The 22,438-nt window shown below is 33.5% G+C and overlaps 1 protein-coding gene across 13 annotated transcripts in view; it reads right to left on the bottom strand.

Moving 5' to 3' along the window:
- The window catches only part of LOC100648381 (potassium channel subfamily T member 2), a 202,365-nt gene that overhangs the window by 25,517 nt on the left and 154,410 nt on the right, over window positions 1-22,438 (bottom strand). For 11 of the 13 annotated variants that reach the window (XM_048406827.1, XM_048406825.1, XM_012319422.3 and 8 more), the window contains 5 exons: window positions 21,353-21,452; window positions 20,009-20,207; window positions 8,169-8,243; window positions 5,009-5,092; window positions 4,839-4,933 (listed from right to left, as the gene is read on the bottom strand). In XM_048406827.1, coding sequence (XP_048262784.1) covers window positions 4,839-4,933; window positions 5,009-5,092; window positions 8,169-8,243; window positions 20,009-20,207; window positions 21,353-21,452 — 553 coding nt within the window. The remainder of the gene's footprint in view (window positions 1-4,838; window positions 4,934-5,008; window positions 5,093-8,168; window positions 8,244-20,008; window positions 20,208-21,352; window positions 21,453-22,438) is intronic. The other 2 variants (XM_020868008.2, XM_020868009.2) reach the window with 2 other exon arrangements.

Here is a 22,438-nt window from a genome sequence, read left to right as displayed (position 1 = left end):
TATTTTTAGAACCGTTCCGATATAATATAAGCTTTTTTGATTAGTTTTGTTAACAGTTGATAGGTCTCCTTCCCTCAAAGGAATACCCTTCTTTATCAACGTGGTTGCTTTTCCAGCAAAAAAGGGAATAATTTTAAAACGTTGAACTCCTTCGCTTTCGTTGCATTCGCTAACGTTGTAAAATATTCTGTGTAAAAATTATTATCGAATAGAATGGATCAACTTGGCCTTCAACAGATTCAAGGCAATATTCGCCTTATATTATTTATCGAAATTCGAACGAAACGTTGAAACGAAATCGCCTGATTCGTGCGTACGAATTTTCACTGCGCATTTTCACCCGCGATTTAGTATTCCCATTCGAAAACGCTGCTTGGCGAGTCAACCGAAATAAAAAGAAAAAAAAAAAAAAGAAAAAACGGAACAAAGAAACGTTGAATAGCGAGAGGAGAGGAACGATATTGCTTTTTTAATTGGACGACTTTCGATTCGCGTTCGAATGCGTTGATGTGTATCAACAAATATCCAAACTATCCTCACGCTTTCGGACTCGTTGCTCGTTTCAAAACCGCATTGTTTCTCAAAATCGTTTGCACGTTTATTACGATTCTAGTTACTCCCACAGTATGGTATCGATACCACAGGTAACTTCGCGTCGATCGACATACTTTCAGATTTTATATTGAGATATGATAACTGGTTTAATTTTCCAGAAGATACCCAAAAGTTGTTAAGGCGACTTAAGCTACCGTAAATTCGTGCTCTGACAAATTTCAAACTTATCATCTGTTAGAGCAATAGTTGGTCAGAACAATAAAATATATACAACATTTTCGCTTCGCGAGCCTGTATATGCATACTTAATGATGCGTGCATTTCGATCTTCTGGCTTCTGAATGCGCGAACTCATACGAGCGTTAAACACATGAATCCAAAACACATGAATTTTTATGAACGTGGTTACACCGTACGCGGATAGTTGGTCACATGCCGCGTAAATTCGCACCACTCGATTAAACTATAGTTTGATTTTCGCCAGTGTTCCGAAAACTTTTTCATTTTTTAGATAATAAAGTTCCAATATTCAGAAGCTACATTCGCCACACGATACAATCGATATTATAAAAAAATGATCTATATTTTGGTTTGCTACCAATATATCGAATACAAATTGGCTGATTCTATAAAAGGATTTACCACGAGATCCACAACTTCATGAGTTAACTAGATAATCGCTCTTCCGCCGTATAATTACAGAATACATTTACAAGGATTATGCAGTGCAATATCTTGTTGTGTATCACGCGCAATGTGATGCGATCGGTTTTGAAATAAGAATTTTGATCTTCAAAATCGGACAAACTTAAAAGATATTTTCATGAAAAATTGAAGAAACTTGATTACGGAGGCCATAATGTCTTTGTCGAAACGATAAGTCAAAGTTACATTTCTTTCACCATTTAGCAATATAAATAAGATATAAATATCGAATATAGATTTAGATAGCAGAATAAATAATAAACAACAGGAATTTTTGTGCAATTTAATAATTGTATAAAAACATCACGTTTATAGAGCAATCAAATATCTTTAGTAAATTTCCCTTAGACAAGAAAGTAGGTACATTTTCGTTGAACAAAATTTCGTCCAGGGTAACGATAATCATTTATAACGCGTTTCACTTATTCTATCTATTTTCAAGAACGCAGGCACGCTAACCCTGCCGCATTATCAATATTGATTGTGCAGAAGAGTTGCTCGTTCCGTTCAACTCCGAGAATGCAGCTTATAAGCAGAGCCTGTTCCTTGTAAACTCTACAAGTAGTCGTTCTAACGAAGTGTGGCGGCAACTATACATCTTCTAGGCGCGACAAGCCCATTCGTAAGGCGAACGTCAAGTGATTTTCACAGTGACAGTGAAATAGATAACGTCTGGTCCGGCGCAATAACTGGACCAGAAGATAATAAATTTCGCTCATTAACCGGCGCGTGCTATTTACGAATATGTGCAAGCTGTACGCATAATTTCGCCGCGCTGTTACCAGGTTAACGTTATCGTTTCGTTGTTTCGTATAAAAAATGTAACGTGACAGGTTGAACAGGTTTGTTTTGTAATGAATGAAAAAACACGTTAACGCAAACGCTTTACATTTCGCAGTAATTAAATACGTGATCGTGAAACAGATTATATGTTACGCAGTAATTAGGATGAGCAGCGTTTGACTCGTTTATATTATTGAATTCTCTGCTTCTTTACATTTTTATGGACTATTGGATTCTTGAAAACGAGATAAATTATTTGTAAGTTATTTTGAATCTCTGTTCTTCCTTATTGTTTGTCTCTGTTAATTTTGTTGTATCGTCTTGAACCTTGTTCTTTTAACGTGAATTCATTACATATATATTAATAAATAAAACAAGTTAATCTTCAATATTGATAAGAAATAAATCCGTTGATCGATAATTCTTCAAATTAAACCAAATTCGATAAATTCGATGGTAAATTGTAATAATTCATGATAACTCTCAGGTACTAATTTATACTCTTCGAAACTCGTGAAACTCAAGTTTCTGCATTGCTTTACAAATGTTCGGAAATAATTCGACTCGAGCGTCTTTTCCCTTGAAACGTAGCCGTTTCTCTATGCCAGGACTGCGTTCCCAAAATATTTCACCGTGGAACGAACGAACATAGGCGAACCGTGACAACGTAAGTACGTGCACCTTACCTCGTTCCCCCGTTTGAGAAACGACTTCCGAATAATGCCGTGATCGGCCAACAGATAGGGGACATCCGACTAAGTCGCGGTAGCAAGGGCGAGCTTACAAGTACGCCGTTCTAGAATTACACCGTAAATAATGAATCAGGACGATCGATGGCGATACCAATCCATCTGCACGAGCCGCCACGATTACTTATTAACATTTGTCCCACATTGCGATCTGGGTCAATCAGGCAAGTTTCATCCCTTCGTGGCGCGATCGTAATCCTTACGAGGATATTGCATACATATGTACAATAATGTGCATATGTACGAGTGTTAACACCTTTGCGTATCGATTTTACCACGTACGCTTTAGCGTGTACTATCTTGGACAAATCTTAACTTTCAATTGACGTCGATGTCGGCAGATTTAATGACAAGGCTCATGATGAGGAGTAGTCCGGAATAAAGGACCATACTGGAATATTTATAACTATTGTTACAGTGTACTTATATAACATCTTTTTTGTTATTCATATCTAGAGAATATATTTAGTTTAAAAGCTTGGTATATATACTCTGTGAACACTGTACGTATGTACGTGTATGTATGTATGCTCTACAAGTCCAAATGTTAAGATACCTCCGATATTTATTCTACTTCCTTACATAACTAAATTTCTTTCAAGGAACAGTAGCAATCGTGGAATGATAAAGCAACATCGAGGGTGTCGAGATCATCGCGTCGTACTGAATAGAGAATAGTTATCCCACTGGTTGTTTAACTTTCCGTTTATCTCATTAAATAATACAAAATACAGGTGTTGGATAATATGGATGCAGGAAATTTTACATAATTCTCAAGCATAGAATATCATTTGACGTCATTCGCATAATAAATACACCGACGTCAAGCTAACTTTTCGTGGTTCGCAAGCAAAGGAGCAAGTTAATAATACGTACGAGAGAAATGAAATGCTGGTGTTAGTCCACTGAGGTATCTTGAATTATCAATAATCCTACGCGGATATTATTATATACATCGTCATTCACTCTAAATGAATAAATCATATTGAACCCTCCAAGAGAATATCCCAGATGGGTTACAGATTTAACAGGTACGCGAAATTATAGTTATTCTTTGGTTTTAATTGATAATTTTCGAGTTGCCTGGAATATTGCCTTTCATCGTTCGAGCAACGTGTAACTACTCGAACAAATGCACTGCCTTTAGGATGGTATAATGAGTTTTGATAGAAAATTGGAAATTGCGTTTAATAGATATAATGATCTTGTATTGCGCCTATATAAAAGTGAGAACCGCATGTTAAGAATAATTATTTGAAATGGAAATTAAAAGAAAATTCTAAATAAATGTCTTGAAATTTCTGAGTTTTTTTATAATACCAAACTTTTATAATACCAAATTTCATGTCTTTTTCTAATTATCAAGATGTATCTCGATAATAAAGATTTGTCATAAATTCGATGAAAGAATCTTTGAATCGAGGAAATTAGGCCTGGGATCGTTGTTTCTCTGTCTAAATCGTAACACCGTCCAGGAAATCTGAGAATTCGTAAATGGAAGCGTCTGTTCCTGATTGGCAAAGTTTCCTCGTTATTTGGATAATGTAATATGACTTGTATGCAAGCCACGTAACATGCGCTTTGGATAAACTTACATAATTGTTGTGGACGGCTAAGGAACCGAGAGAAAAGTCGACCAGCGCGAAGACGGAATTTTAATTCGTTCATTCGTTGCATCGAAGAAAACAGAAGTTATTAAAGAAAAGATAGAGACTATTTCCTTACACAGGATGATTATGCTTCTGTTCGGTAAATATTATTTGTTTATAATTAGAAAACGAAATTTACGTATGGTTGTGGTGAATTTACAAAAATCGAGAAAATATTTTTCTTTTTATTATAAGCAAAAGATTATGTATTTAGTGTCTATCATGAAACCTTTAAGTTGAATAAATTATTTTGAAGAGTGTTATATCCTATTTCACAATACGGTGACATTGTACGTGCTGTTATTTTTATGAAAAAAAATCATTAACTTGCATTTGAATTTCTAAATTTCTATTATTTTAATAATAAATATTTAGAATAATTTATAATTTTACTCACCTAGTAAAGACAAGGCACAGTAACGTAGCACTAAGGATCATAAGTTGCTGACTTAAAGCTGATTGGGACTTTTGCATAGCTCTGTGTAGATCGTTCTGAAACACGAGTATCGATGATAACGAGATGAAGACGAACAATTTAATACTAAGCGGTATATGTCAATTACTTACGAACATATTCTGCAATGAATGTTTTGCCAACCAGCAGTTTAGGAATACCGGGATGAACAGATTTCGCATTGGTGGATAAAGTAGCTAAAAATATAATTAATAATTTGCTACTAATCATACTACTTGCTATTAACATTACTGTGTAATAATTTACTGTAAATAACTAAATATCGTTATATAATTACTACCAAAAGGCTCTCCTGCACAATCGAACTAACATTATGAGCAAAATTATGTCGGTATTAATAAATTTTTGCATATAGCAGTAACAAGATTGGTAATGAAACAAAAATTTAAAAGTGATTTTTAATCGTCTTGTTCAACACAAAATCACAAAATTATAAAAAATTATTTGTCCAACAGAAGCGTGTAGTCCACACTCAGTACAATTTGATAATATTATTAGTTAATAAATTATTATGCGAGTGGGCCCAAATATTAAACTAATTTTAATCTGTACTTGTGTATTAGAATAATTTTTGTGGAAAGCTAATTTAAGAAACGAAAGACTCGTCTCATATACATTCCATCGAATATATATATATATATATATATTTGCAAACGCAACTGTAAATGCACGCAAGAATAATGAGTTTGCCTATTGTTCTCGCTTCTCTACCATCGAAGAACAAACATGCTTCGAAGTGACAGCAATTAGCGTCCATCACTGTTTTCTCCAGATACTTCATACATCCATGTAACATTTCTTTGGAAGAAAGGAGGCGAGATTATGTAAGAAATTTCGTTGATGACGAATACAAATTTCGAAATAAAAAATGTACGATTTGAAAAGTTTGGAACCTCAGGTAAAGATACTATATCCTAAATTTTCAAATTATAAATATGCCAATATAAAATATAAAATGAAACAGAATTGGTGACTTTCACACTTAGAGAATTGAATTGAAATTACATAAAAACGTGAGTAATGTTTAGATACGTGTTTAATTAGAAAGTTCGTGAGCTATTGGCATCAGTTCATAAGTTAATTGAAGCCTATAGACTGCCAGTTAGACGATCATAATCGTAAATGATCATTAACGTAAAAGGGAAAAGAAGTTCTCATGATACTTTTTAAAAATAAAACTCGTTAAAAAAAAAAAAGTATAAGCCACGCTCGAAAGTCACGAATAGCTTGTCATGTGATGTAAATGCTGACCTAAAAAATAAAACTGTACTTATTTTTACGTTATTTTAACGCTGTTTAGAATGCGGCAAAAACAAAACATAATTGTATATCAAGAGTCTTCATCCTCTTAATCTACTATCGAATTAAGTGAAATGTTCCGTATAGACAGCATTTAATTTTGTTCGAATCTCCATATACATGTACAGAAAACAGTCAACAAAAATTGTATAATATATAATAATTTTAAAATTAATTCATAATTTTTCATTTCGCAATATATATTTTGATATTACACGCGTTATTTAATTTATTTCACACGGTATTTTTTACAGAACAAATTTTTAATTTCAATTTTCAAATTTTATAGGAAACTTTATATTAAAACTTGGCGTACAAAAACTAATGAAAACAATAATTTTATAAATTTACTCGCACGACAAAGTTTATAATTATTTTAATATTACAAGATTGTGAAAATCGTTAACTGATACAGTCGATAATTCCATTATGTCTTTAACATGTACACATTGGCGTAGAAAATATCACGTACCAGGGACATCATTTTGTAAAATGTTTATTGTAAAATGGTTATTGTTAACGGGTTACATTTTTCTTAAAACCAGATTTATTTACCTTCCGTAGAACAAATATTTTACGAGTGATTATAGTTATAAGGAGCGATGACTTGGGATTTACTGGACTTGCTGAAATGTCACCGAGGTGACACAATACTAATGAGTCTAAGCCAATTAAATTCCGTACACAATCCTCTGATGTTGTTAAATCCTGTTCGCTTTCAAATCAGAGTTGGTCCCAATAGGGCACAGATCGATACACCAAGATCGAATCTAATTTATCCTACACGTTGAAGAAATACTATTAAATTAATACTACCAAATTCCTCAAATTGTGATTAAGAATTTTCAATTTATTAAAAATTAATATTTCTGCAGCCATTAAACTTTATCGTTAATTTATTCGGTTAAAATTGCCAATGTATTAGTAGTCAGAAGTTTGTTAAATATCGACTCACTTTTTCTAGAACTCTGGAATCAGTAAGAGCAATAGCATACTAGAGACTAGGTTCCCTTTCTTTACTTTCTTTCCCTACTTTCTTCTTTTCCTATCTGTTATTAAATAATTCCATTATAAAGTATGAAATTTCTATTTCTTTTTAGTTATTTAAGCAACGTGAAAGTCCAAAGATCGAAAAAATTACTTGTCACAATTTTTCTATGTAGTTCGCAATTGTTATAAACTTTTAGTTTCACATATGTAGTTGGGAAAAAGCGTCCGTGTATGTATCTGTATACATCGACATCGTATATCGAGTCGATGCAAAGCAACAAGTTCTTTACTCTTTCGGTATGATAGCTCGTTAACATAACTACGGCTGATCGGCTATATATCGTGGTTCGAGATTCGACCAATAAAGCTGCATTAGAATCTTTTGATATTGCGTGCAGAAGGAACGTAAAACAGGTAGATTTTTATGGATTTCTCGGTGGAATGGAATTCAGAAGGAATCACACGGTTGATATAATTCGTTTTATTGTCTGCCGCAGGCTCCAAACGCCCGAGAAACCTTTTCCTTTCTCTTTCTTATCAAACCGTGTCTTAATAAACCGTTTCATGGCTTTATGTACTTCTGTCTCAACGCTTGGAAAATGCAATGGTCGAATTGTTCAGCTATTCTTACGATATTTTCTTTATATTCGTAAAACGTCTGTGAAATACGATTTCATTCTCTTGTTTCCTTGTAAATTTATTTCTGCTTCGTTTAATATCTTTTAGAAAAGCAATGTATCGTTGATTATATACATTATTAAGTCCGTATAGTCATTCGCTTCTTTTAATTTTTTAATTCTATCGACAAGAAGTAAATAAAAAAAAGAAAACACTATATTAAAGAATAATATAAGAATGTACACGTATTACTATCTTATATCTAACACAAAGTATACAAAGCAAAAGGATGTGTCAAATTGTTAAAAAGCTATATGTAGAAAATATAGAGAGTGAATGACTCACCGTGATGGTGAACGGAATGGTGTTGACTAGTTCCAGGATGAAGTGGAAAGAGAGAAGCTGCTGCCAGATGTTTCCCTGTGAACATGACGAAGACAGCTCAAAAAACCCAGTGACAATTTAAAGAAAAATACAAGGTGCGGTGGAACGTTCCATGAACAACATCGAACAGCCGTCCTGCATTTTCTGTCCAGTATCCTTCTATAGTAATTATAATATACGTGCGTGCGCGGGCCTTGTCAATGTTTCCCAGAATGTTACTTTAAATCAACAGGTGCCTAGTTAATTACCGAAAACCAATTTAATTCTGTCTCCGGATCTATACACTGCCGGGTAAACTCGCATAAGTAAATATTAATTAAACCATCCTACAAATACAATAATCGCATGGTTTCGTTTAGCAAAATTATTCGAAATGCAGTATCGACGGATTTATACTTCGAAATACTTGGCGATCAGCTACATTAGGTTTATGTATCGGCGAGTTGTTGATCGAAATCAAGTTTAAAACAAGATATAAACGATATAGAGAATATATAAAGATATAAAACAATTAGTGAACATTTTTCAGTGATTAAATTAAAAGAATTACCCGTATGTATTTCATTCGTCTATTATTTTATTTAAAAGTTACGTTTAAGTTATAATATAGTATAGACACAAAATCTGTATTATTCTATTATTCTTTTCTTATTATTATTTTTTTCTTTCATTCGAAAATTTGTATCGAAACTAAATTTGTAAATAGCCGTGTATACATATTTATTATAGGATTAAATTGTTAAAGACAACTACAATTTGATTCAGTATTCAATGAATCTGTCTGAAAGCGTTCTAATACCATGTTTAATTGAAACAAACGACACGTTCATTTCGACGTGAAATCCATAAATCACTGTGGCACATCTCCGCGTACATACATCTTTTAACGTGACCTGTCAACGTATATCTGGTCGTAGGTAGAACACTGATCTGCAAGAGAACATATCCTATACAATTTCAAGCCAAATAGTCATTTGGTTAACAGAGATGAATCAACATTTTAGCTTTCACTGAGTTTGGAAAAGCTCGAAGAAATGTTCAAATAATATACATGTCTAGATTGATGGATAAATTCCAATGGCAGTTTAAAGATTTTTTAAAATCCAATAAACGATTAATTTGAATCTGATTTTTGAAACGTTGACAAATTTTGCATTTTAGATAATCATAATCTAATGAAACAATTTATTTAAGCAACTCTATTTTTACATCAATCAAACTCAATAAATTGCTTAACGTACAAACTTTATAACTTATAAAATTTCCCAATTAAATTTGTATACTTAATTTGATTAAAAATATAATAAAATAATTCGATAAAATCTTAATTCCTGTGCTTAGTTAAGAATTATTAAATACGAAATGGTATTTAATAAATGTTGCTCGTTAGTATCTTTTCTGCAACTAAAAGAAAAGATAAAATCCGCGCGGTATTATAAAATTTACTGCTGTTTTGCTGTCGTAAAGCTCGAAATTGAAACAATTTAATACAAAATACGATTCACGTCAGACTTTATGCTCGTTGTAACACGCTAGTTGGAAATTTCCGTGTAAACCAAGGGGAATTTTACCCAAATGTAAGACTCTAAGCAAATGCAGGGTATCAAACTGTGTATAATTTAACATTCTTATCTTATTGTAGGATGAATATGTGTTTTCATAACTTTGTTCAGTTTATTAAACAGCTAAACATCCTCAGAAACTATTAATAAGTGTAAAGAGAACTGGTCGTTGACTATTTCGAGCTTGACGATATGAGCAAATATGGATTGTTTAAAGATGATTATTAGAAGTTTTTCATGAAACTTCTTCGTTACGAGCATACAAAAATTATATAGTTGTCTGATGAAGAATTTTGGTAAGAATTTTTTCTTCGCATATTATATTTTTTTTTTTTTTTTTGTAAATTTCAAAAAGGAAGATAAGGAATATATTTGGTTAAAGATTATTTAATAAATAAATCTGACGCGCGAATAAATTTTGTTTCGTTTATTTATATGAATTAAAAATTATACGATAGATCTATTAATGATTTTATTCGTCGAATGAAGAAATTTTACCAAGTTCCTTTCCTTTTTTGAATAATCTAATTAACATCATATCGTGGAATCATAACACATATGCGTTAGTATAGTTTCGTCTAATAAATCTTGCGTAAAATAATATTTTCTAATTTTGACATTTTTCTAATATCTTTTTTTTTGGTTATTCACATTTAATACCGCTGAACTCAAAAATCTGAAAAATTCCAAAAACAAAAATACGATGTACGAAGAATGTTTCGATACCAAATATTATTATTACGGTTCAAGTATTATTTTTAGTCTCTTTTTCGAAAGTATCGTTACAAAATATCAGATACGGCCAAATTATGTTTTTCTTTTCTTGACTTATAGCAGCATCTACTTTCTTGGAACAATAGGGATCAAAGAAACAATCAAGAACGATGGGCTGCGCATATCTTTGAGATTTGTGAGGAAGCAGCAATTTTATCGCGACGGAGATCTCTTGATACTCCCTTACGAGCGATATTACGTTTGAAGAAGGTTGAAAACACGATCTTCTCGAGACGTTCGTGCAACAACGGACTCCTTTATGCATTACGGCTTTCTACGTGTTATAATCTAAAGACTGTTTAATTCGTGGGTTGAAAATCGGAATATAAGGCGATTAATGGTTTCATTGTCGTACGTCGTTCGTCTGTAATTTCTAATTCAATAATAAGTGGTGAATAAAAATTATAATGCAGATTGAATTTTTTAATTGTTTTATCGAATATAACTTTTAGGTAAGAAACATATTTTGATCTATTTGATCTATTGCATATTTTGATTTATTGCTAAATAATTACACAATAAGAATAAATAATAAGAAATACATAATAGACTACTTTTTCTTTTCAAAAAACAGAAGATTTCAATTATATAAAAGACAATAATAATCATATAAGTAGGAATAGCAATTCTGATTCTTTATAATAATTATTCAGAATAAAGATTCTACGCAAATGTTTCACGAACAGAAATTGACATAATAAATATTAGCAATGATTTTTTCACAAAATATGAGATTGCAGGGAAGGTTAGTGATTTAGTTGAAAGTGATTCAGTGGGCTGTATTTTTTCTAGATATCTATAGTTCTATTTGCATCTCATCTACTGGTAAAAGTAGTAGTAAAGAGTAATACAAATTTTAGGTGTAGATATAAATAAAAAGGGTCTAAATGTAGATAGAGAAAAAAAATTCGATTGCATCTCATCTATAAGAAAACTGATAAATGAAAATGGAAATTTTAAATGTAAGAAAAGATAAAGAAAATTTAAATATTAGGTATGAACAAAAAGCCAACAGATAATAAAATATTAAAGTTTGGAAGATATAAATAAACATTAATTTCCGTTGGCAATCAACGACCTTCGGATAAAATTGGAACGAAATAGCTAAGTCTGGAGTGTCTACGAACTAAATCAGCAGCTTTCTCGAAAGCTCATCAAAGCTTTAAAAATCTAGCAGCGGTGCTCCCACACGATAACTGGATCAACCTTTCCTGCAGGATTTCGCAATTATTAATATCCCCGGAGATTTACGAACAGCAGGCGAATGCAATTTTCATGGTAGAAAAACGTCTATCGCGCGACGAAAGGAGTATCTTTCTGAAGGCTGCTGCCCTAAACCATAAACATCCTATTAAACGTTGTTGCGCAGATGTAACACTCTTTCGAGAAGAGCGTGTCAAGGGATCTGAGATGAAAATCGTGTCGAAAATATTTTTCAAAGATCGTTCGTGTACAGTCGCCGACAAGTTTTAACAAAGTAAAATTTATTGCAAACAATGGACAGATTTTTTTAACAGGGATTCTGATTTCGTTTGTAATTTCGTCTTTTCTGGAGTTCAAGCACTGTTCTTTAAACAATTGTAGCTAAGTGTGTAAACGGAAAGAAATTGGGGAATATCAGGAATATGGGACAGTTTTCGTTAATTCGTAATTTTATAAAAATACCTGTTGACTTTAATTTTGCTTTTTTTTCTATTTTAACAATGAATAAGTGTATCTAAAACAATGAACAATGTGTGAACAAATTGGGTTTATAATTTAAGATAAGTTACGTTTACGTTTTGTTACTCATATTTTTGGATATTTAGAGAGCAATTTTATAAAACAATCTTTTAATTTCTATTCGTATCGGTATCGATAATTTCTAGATAATAATATAAGTGACATCAGAATCATTTATCTGTCAATTAAACTAGATATTAATTTATACGAAATGTTTGGAATTTTTCTAAGTACGAAGTGAATTACTAAATATAAACATCTAAGCTCGTGTTTTACATCATATTCTTAGCACTAAAGGGCAAATTTATTCGAACATCTATTTTCTTATATTCATTTTTTAAATTACCTTTATCCAACCGATGATCTAAGACTCCTAGTGACTAAATGAAGAAGATACGAACGCGTATCGTTTCTCAAAACAGTAAGCCACTCAACCATCATTAGCCTTAGGCTGAGGTGAAACTCCCCTCGATGAGACAGGTCAAATACACAATTACCAATCGTGTTCGTGAACGAACGTACATGAACAAAATACACCGTTTGCGTATATGTTCTGGAGTATTCGCGTGTGTCGAATGATATCCGAGCATTCGCTGTCACTTGGAGTATCGAGACCTTGCGCGCGTTCTCCTTCGCAATTCCGAGATAGAATCGAAAGCCGTGGAACTGTGTGGTTCTCGGTAATCCTATTTTCTGACGGACTGTTTCGGTTAACTCGACAATCCGTCATACGAGAGATCACTCGTCGATTTCGAGCATGTCGACACTGTTTGAGAACTTTTCAAGCAGATTGTCCTCGAGCGAGGTGTAACGATCACACGAAAGTGGTTTGTTGAAAGGTACAACCTTGTGTGTGTGTATTGCTCGTTTCTTTTTACAGAGGCAGATACAAAGTTCGAATCTATGCAAATGCATTGTGCCGGAGGACACGGAAGGATACGAATAGATTGTATTGTAGAGTATAAAGAGAAAGCATTTCCTTAGAATATTTGATGAGACGGGAGATTGCATATTAGATTTTTAAATATTTACCTTATAATTATTTAAAATTGACGAAATAATTCTTACGTAAGTTAGAGAATTCAATTTGTCTTCCGGTCAATTTGGTTTAGCGTCTTGAAGCTACATTTGAATTATTGGAAATAATTTCTAGTTGGATATATTTATGCATCAAACCTAACTTAATTTACTTCGTAATTATTAACCGAAATAAAGATTTTGGAACCATTTGATCTTTATATCGTTCCAGGTCACAGAAACTATATCTTTAGGTACTATATTATAGAAAAAAGAAAGAAAAGCTTTTCGTAATGCAATTATTTGAATTTATGAGCAAACATTCCCTATTCATACGCTCACCACTCTAAATATAATCGCAGAACAGAAGTATAATATCGACGCGACACTCGGTTAACTGTTCAAACTACAATAACTCCGCGATTTAAAATCGCCGCGTCAGTCCATAAAACGGACAATATTAAAAAGAAACGGCGGCTAACAGGGATGACAAGTAGTATCGGCGACACGCTCCCATGGAGGGTAGAACATACGTAAGAGAATAAATCCGAAACTGTGACAATAACATCCGGTGGTAGCAATAACTGCGATGACAATAATAATAATAACGTAACGACACCGACTATATCTTTAATGACGTCGATAAATCATGAAAATGATGGAAGACAACAATACAGAGAAGAAACAAGAGAAAAATGGGTAGAAAAAGAACAAGCTACGTAGACTATTAAAAAAAAAAAAAAGATTGTTTCCCCATTCTCGTAATCGACGATTTTTTGTATGGTATCAGAGTTTCATAGAACTTTATAGGAATATGTTTTGGAATTTTACAACTGGAATGCGTATAGGTACGAGCAGCAACTCGATCATCACGTTTTACGTGATATCAACGTAGCGTTATCGAGTTTGTCGGTTGTTAGAACGTGACGAATCGGGTCGCTGGAATGTTCGATTAGCGAATAGCGTGCTACCACCGATCGGCGACCGCAACACATCGTTAGAGATGTTATCGAGGATCCTGCACGTGCAAAGGCAACCGGCTTGTTACAATCCAACACCAGCGGTGAACAATTTCACGAGCCTCGATGACAGTAACTGCGTTTTATGACTTTCTTTGTAATTTCTATGACTTTCGTAATCGATTCGCTTTATGTCTTCACACGGCAAGGTTGTGAAGTTTACGAATGAATTTTGATGTAGTTTATGATGTGTCGGATTATCCAAAATATTACTAACGATTCCACGATTAATGTGTTTCGTCTGATATTAAAGTAAGTTGGGATTATTTGTTGAATTTCACATAAGGTAAACAAAAGCATCGACGTCAATAATCGAAGAATTAGAATTAAATAAATAAATTGTAAAATTGATCAACGAGAAAAAAATTTGGAATTGGGCCTCGTATATCAACGAAGGGTGGATGAAGAATGAAGAATGCTAAGTGTGATGTACAATTCCATCCCATTCGTTATTTTAGGTATAACGCAGATCCACTATCATTTAAAGTAGAACTTATTGGAAGGAGATTTTAGTTATTGTTTGATTAAACAAATTACTGCTGATTGAAATTACTTGTCTGAAGATAAACTGCTATTATACGTCATAATATTCCTTGAATATCATCAAAGGCATATGTATGTAGCAACTTAATGGGTCTTAGAGTAAGGACAAGTAATGATATTCCTTGAATATCATCAAAGGCATATGTATGTAGCAACTTAATGGGTCTTAGAGTAAGGACAAGTAATGATGTTTTAGTTTAACAAGCAATACTCGATACAACGAACTGATTACAATATCGTCGTACGTCTTATTATCATACTCGGCTCTCAACTTCCCGATTCATACTCTCCGGCTCCTTCACTCACACTCTCCGGCTTCTGCACTCACTCTCTCTGACTTCACCCTGGTATGTTACCAACGATACAATCCACCGCGACCTCAAGATACCCACAGTCAAAGAAGAAATATACAAGTCCAGAAGCAGATATAACACAAGAATCAACAACCACCACAACCCATTAGTCACCCAACTACTTGACACGACGGACCAGATCCGCGGACTAAAAAGAAAATACCCTTTAGATTAAGTGCTTAGATCCAACTAGAATCAACAATATAAACTATTATAAACTATGTTACAGTATCACGCTAAATGAAGTTACTGAAAATTTTCAACGAGAATTGATTGGAAATATTCAAACAAATAAAAAAAAAAAACTCTCTCTGACTTTTCAACTAACTCTGTACGACTTCTCAGCTGACACTGTCTCTAGCATCCCTTTGTCTTTTTTCGTCCCACCACGCGTGTTCCGCAAACACCCGTGGCCAGGGTCACGTAGACCTTCTCTACGAAACTATTCACTGGAAAGGACCGACGACACATTGATAGACCCGACGACACCTCGGCTCTCGCGACATTGTTTATGGTTCGATCGATATCTTAGGCCTTTTTGTCCACGATACTACATGTATATGAATTCCATAACCTAATGACAGTTAAATACAATTATACTTGGTATCATTTTCATTAGAAAAGCCTTTGATCCCTAAGAGAATGTCCTGAAAAGTTTCACTATTTTCATTTCTGTGACACATTATTAGCTGAGTGGTCAACGAAGAACGTTTTTCCATGCAAGTAATTCTAGAAATTGGTTATGGTTATTCCACGACATTTAAACAAGCAGAAATACAAGATACAACAGTTTAATAGACGCTGCTAGACACTATGTTTGACCGGTAGTCATGACTTTGGCAGAAATTTTTATATTAAATTTGCAATTTAGAGTAGAACAGACGTACTTACATAAAAGTAAATGGTATCGCAGAATCGGTTGAAAGTTGAGAAAAGGCGATAAAAAGAGAAATTAAATAGTATAACAAAGTTCAAACTCTTATTGCTGTAATCTTTCTTTTGACGTAACGATCCATGCAACCCAAATATACAAAATGGAATTTTCTCTCTTTATTACTAAAATTATACTTTGTGCTTCTTGGTGCTTTGCATATGCAGTTAAAAAAGAAATGTTTTTATTTTACGTTTTTGACTAATAATATGGCTCTGAACTTTTAACTTACTATCATGCAGATAATATTCTTTGTATATAATTTATTTCTCTTTATACCTTGGACACTTGCTGTATATGCCCTTGTCTATATTATCCATCTTTTTCAACAAATAGGCATCAATAGGCAACAATTTCGCGAAAAAAGTCGCGGGAGAAACGAGAATTCGCCTCCTTCGTTAAGAAAGAAGGAATTAATTTTGTAAATGTATCGTGATAGTAATCAAATAGATCATAACGAAACAAGTTCTCTGCTTTTAATCGTACAGGAAGTACATTAAACTGACACTAATTGCGTGACACATTATATATATTTCTTGTTTCTTCGAGTCCTAAAACAAACCTTCAAACTTTTGAACCTAATTTAAACATAAAACAAATCTTACTAGCCTTAGCTTGCCTAACTGTAAATATTTTTCTACAACTGCCTATGTATTAAACAATATCCTTTTGGAAAATAAATATCTTATATAACTTATGAATAGTGTTATACCATAAATTTGAAAGGCAAAGTATGTTATATGTCTAATTCAAATCACATCGGACCGCGGAAAATCCACGAAGCGGTCGGTATGGAATAAAAATATTCGATTTCTTAAACGTCCTTTTTTCGACAAAAGTGCTCGCAGCCAGAAATGAAATTGGAATTTAGGTATAACTACTCAAGTCGAACTTTCATGCGTTCGTAAGTCTTCCACAGATTTCCCGGTTTACTTTTGAAGCGAAATAAGGAAAAACTTTTGAATAGAAGCCGACGTGTTTTGTGACTACCGTCAAGTCGAGCCGAAGTTTGCAAAATTTTGTATTGCACCAGTGAAATTGCATTGGTTTTATATTTCTCGAGGATCGTGCCTAAACTTTCAGTGCAAAATGTTTATAACTCGATCGAGTTCGACAGGCTAGAAACCAGAAAAATCGTTTTAACACTAATATTCATCTGTTTATAATATGATAGCTCGTCATCGATTTGTCGAGTTGAAAAATAATCAGGACGAAATTGCAGAACGACGAGGAAGCTGAGCGAGAAGCAGGGAGGCGTTAAAATTTCGTGCTAGTTGCAATAGAAAAACTCGAATAGATAAAAGAACAAAAATCACATCAATTTTTTATTACAAATATATCTATCACGAATATAATCTAAATAACATGTACAGTCAGTCAAAAAAATCTATGTATATTCGTCGAATTGTATGTGTCTGATTCATTGAGAGAAACGGAGAATCCATTTTTTTACACCAGAAAATTACTTGTCTTGTACTTTAAATTAAATCTGATATATCTTGTTTCTAATATGTGCTATTTCTTTTTATTTATTTTCTTTTAAACACGAGTCTCGATCCAATGAAAGTAAAATTTGATACTAAAAATATTGCCAGAGCTGTCTCAACAGATTCAACAGATGTATGTAAACACCATAAACTTTTGTGACCGACTATACATGCATACACATAGGTATACAATAAATCACAATAACCATTATAGCAAAGTTGAAATGTTAAAAGCAAAACACATAGTCAGGAAGTGATCCTTACGGGTGGAAAGAAAATTTCGTTGCCCGAACGGAATGTTCTCGAGAGCAACGGAAAGAGACGCAAGAGGATTTCAGACGGCTCAATTGAATTTTTCTTATTACGCGTAAAATAAAAGCGAGCTTCTTAGGAATGTTTCGTCAGAATACGTATAAAGAATCAAATATTTCGCGCTTGCCACAAAATCTCTCCTTCCTAAGAAGCGTTTTTAGTCACCGAACAAAGAGAGAGCTCTTTGTGAATTTTCCTGGCTCGCTGCAGTAAAAAAAAAAATTATAATCCGTAGCAAAGTAGGAAAAAGCTACTCTCTATGAAGCCAGCAAATTGGTTGGAAAAGCTTCTAGCTAGTCAGCCAACTAGCATCTCTAACTTTCTGACTCTCGGTTACATACACCACGGTATTCAATGCCAGTCAACGCGAACCTTCGACTTCCGTTTTATTTAGTCTAATTCGTTCAGCCAGCAGCAGAACGGTTGGCGATTAGATGAGCATACACGGACTACCATGCATAAGCAAACAATGAAAAGAGAGAAACACATAGAGAGGAAAACGACCAAGTGAGATATACGAAAGCCAGACGTGCAAAATAACTCGCTGCTTTATTGTCGCACAAAAAAAGTCGGAAGGGAAATGGAATTCATCGACGGATGCTCCTCAGACAAATGTAATTCTACAGATGGCATCTGGTCAATTAGGTTCTAAATGGTACCCCGTCGAATGAAATCTTTTAATGTATTTATTTGAGCATCTTCTGTGAAAATTTGTTATTAGGGTTTGATATATGAAAAATTGAGCTAAGTGTTTGGTCATGTTAATGTAGGTACTATGTTTTGAAATATTGGCAATTCGATTTAAAAGTCTACTTTCATATTAGATATATTTCAGGCAAGGAAATTGTTTTTGCCAACTCTTAAGATATAGTATCAGAATTATTTGATGAAAATGAGTGATTCCATTTGAAGTATGGAAGATATTGTCATTTTTATCGGTAATTTTCTAATTTGAGTATCCAACTATATTTCAAATATATTTAGTAAAAAACGCACAAACGTGGAAGATGGTCCTACTGAATTCGAGGCTTATTAATATAACGTATAATTAATTTGATGTACTTTAATGTATTTGTATCATCTCTGTGAAATATATACTTGTACTAAATATCTTCTAATTTCTATATACAGGGTGGTTGGTAACTAGTGGTATAAGCGGGGTGATTCTACGCGAAAAAAGGAGTCGAAAATATAGAATAAAAATTTTTCGTTCGAGGCTTTGTTTTCGAGAAAATCGACTTTGAATTTTATTTATGGAGCCATATTAAATCAATTGTCTATTCTGAAGAAATCGCAAGTTGCGAACAATTGAAAGAAAAGATTATTGTAGCCTTTCATACTTTAAAACAATCGAATACGTTAGAAAGTGTTCATAGAAATTTAATTAGAAGAGCAGAAGTATGTGTTCGGCAGAATGGGCAACATTTTCAGCAATTTTTGTAATAATAAACTTTATGATTACTTCATATTATTTCATTATGTATTCCTAATTTTCCGTTACGGCAAAAACAAACTTAAACTGCGATAATATCCATCGAGACAACGATCTACAGTGAGATCCGTTATAACGAGACGTGATAAAGTGCAGGCGTACCGAGCCTAAATTCAAAGTCGATTTTCTCGAAAACAAAGCCTCAAACGAAAAATTTGTATTCTATATTTTCGACTTCTTTTTTCACGTAGAATCACCCCCTTTCCGCTTGTACCACCAGTTACCAACCACCCTGTATATTTTTAGATTTGTTTCAATTTGTTTATCAATATAATCACGACAGTCGGGTGTCTTTATAGTACTAATAATATTTTTTAATGTTCTGTATAACACATAATATATTCATAAGGGATGTCTACGAATATTCCAATACTTTTGTAAGCCAATGTATGTTACATTAGCTATTTTCTTTAAAATATCGAATGGCATTTAAATAAAGTACTAAAATAAGAAAAGTATTATCCAATTAAAAATTCGTACGTCTCTGTGCGACAATGGAGAAACGAGATATTTCAGACGAGCGACCGCATGTCCTATAATCGAGTATTATGCGTGAAATCAAATTTCCCGGGAATGAAAGGATGCGTACCTTGTAACCCAGATAGGCGAGCAGCAATGCTTCCGTAAGTGATACTATTGCCAGGATCACCTGGACGACCCACAATTCCAACGGCCTTCTCACCCATAAAATCGCATCCCAGTTGATGGTCGGATGCTCTTGAAATTCCTCCTCGGTAAGATTCTGGGACGCGAGGAACTCGGTTTTGTTGCCGGGCGTGCAACCGTAACTGAAAGAAAAAAAAAGAGAATTTGCCTTTTTTCTGGGGTTTAAAAGCACTACTGATGAAGAGAAACTCGGGCACAAAGGAAATTTTTTAAAAGCGTACGCGCTATAATTTCACGGAAATTTTCGAAAGTAGATAGTCGACTATGACGACAGGGCAACTGCTTAACGTACACTGCAATGGTATCTGACTAATTGTACTATGGAGTTTGAGAATTTGAAGATTAAATATGACGAAATAATTCGATTATATATCGAAGAGATTAAAAAATAGAGGCAATGTTATAACAACGTTAGTAATCTTATATTTGTCGTAAAGAAAGAACTAAAAAAATAAAGATCATGAAAGAAGTTAGGAATGCAACGTTGGAAGGAGGAGTGAAGAGATATTGGACGCCGAAGGATAGTAATTTCGGTAATACGACAGATAGAAGAGAACGTGGAAGTAAATTGAAGATCCATAAGAAGGTAAGAGGGCTAAAAGTACTTAAACAATATCGAGAATGTTAGAGACTTGTAATAGGAAAATGGTATATCAACCCGCGAAATCTAATCTCGCTTTCATTTTCGGCTATGATAGCTCGTTTTCCGAAATATCATAATTTCGAATCGCGACTTGAAATGGTTTCCTTCGTCTTCCAGTAGAAATTCTTTCTCATTGTCGCATTGCAGTGAAACATTACCAAGTTAAAACAAAATGAAATGACAGAGAAAATCTTTTCTTTGTTTGCGATACTGTAGAATTACTTTGATTAAAATATTTTTTACTTGATTGGCTGAAGATATATTTGGTAGAAATCTTTTCTTTGTTTGCGGTACTGTAGAATTACTTTGATTAAAATATTTTTTACTTGATTGGCTGAAGATATATTTGGTAGGAATTTTTTTTCAAGAAAAAGAAAAGAATGTACAATTTTGATATCTTTGCGAGAGATAATTAAGATAGAATTAAAATTGATTATTTTAAAAATACAGAATTCGTCGCATAAAAGTAATTAATTGACATATACTCATCGAAGAAATCGACATATACTCACAACGATCTTTTTTATATCGTTACAATTTTAAGAAAGTTTTTAACGATTGAAAATCGCTGACAGACATTAACACAGAGTTAGTTAAAATAACAACATCGAGTATAAAGCTCACCATGCTGCGTAAGTTGGATCGTTGTCGGTGATCACTCTGAATATGTATAAGAAGCATGTTAGTAGCTTGAAGAACAAGTTAGCCAATCGTATCCTCAAACCTGAAACACGAATAATCATTATTAATTGTAAATAAATACAACTGGAACTAATAATAAAGTGCGATTTGACTTTATAAAAATTCCCATTTAATATCTTTCTTTAAAAGATATCTTTCTGTAAAATTTTTCTAATTCCATAGTGGTAAAACATTTATTTTAACTTTTAAACGCGCAATTTAGTCGAATCCTTTTATCACGACACGTCAACACGCGATAGGGTAAAGGTACGAGAAAATCGGTAGAATGAATTTGTCACGGATAAAGAATGCCCAGGTGGAAAGGTATCGATATTCACGATCTACAAAGAACCGTTTTTAATCGTCCCCTCGTAGCGTTGTGGAACATGGCAGGGCATCGATCTTTCGTTAGGCATACGAATAGATGCAAACAATCGATACCAAGAGAGATCGAGCAACGATATCGGTGCGACATCCGCTATCTGCTAGTGCCAGCAGCTTCAAAAGATTATGTCTCGCTGCCAGACATCTACACGGTTGTCGGTGTCACGATGGCATGCCATTCCCGAAATTACGTTTCTGGCATGCAACGAGCAACATGTCTCCAAAAAGAATTTCCAGCACCCTGAACTCTTTCACGATCAAAAGCTTGCCGATCTTTTCGAGCGCGTTGATGCAGACAGAATGACCTTTTGCGATCATTCGTCGAGTGTTTATTTTATCGCGGACATAATATAATGTATAGTGGAGTCATAGAATTATTTGCACAGGCGAAAGCTCGACAAAAATTTAGAAATAATAAAGTAAAGAACTTTTCAATCATTTTTATTTAGAAATATGAGATAAGATTCTGTGATAATAAAATTGTAAAAGATATTAAAAAAAAGTTTCAATTTGCATGTACGAGGGAACTCATCGCAGTTATAACGTAAAAAGAATGCTCGTTTTGCTGGGGGAAAGGCGTATTACATTTCATATCTTTTATTAGATTCTCGATTGTACAAATAATTTTGCAACACATTGCAGATC

Source organism: Bombus terrestris, chromosome 6 (genome assembly GCF_910591885.1).
Source record: "Bombus terrestris chromosome 6, iyBomTerr1.2, whole genome shotgun sequence".
NCBI lineage: Eukaryota > Metazoa > Arthropoda > Insecta > Hymenoptera > Apidae > Bombus > Bombus terrestris.
The sequence above is the reverse complement of the archived record's forward strand: the minus strand, read 5'-3'. Positions and strand labels throughout refer to the sequence as shown.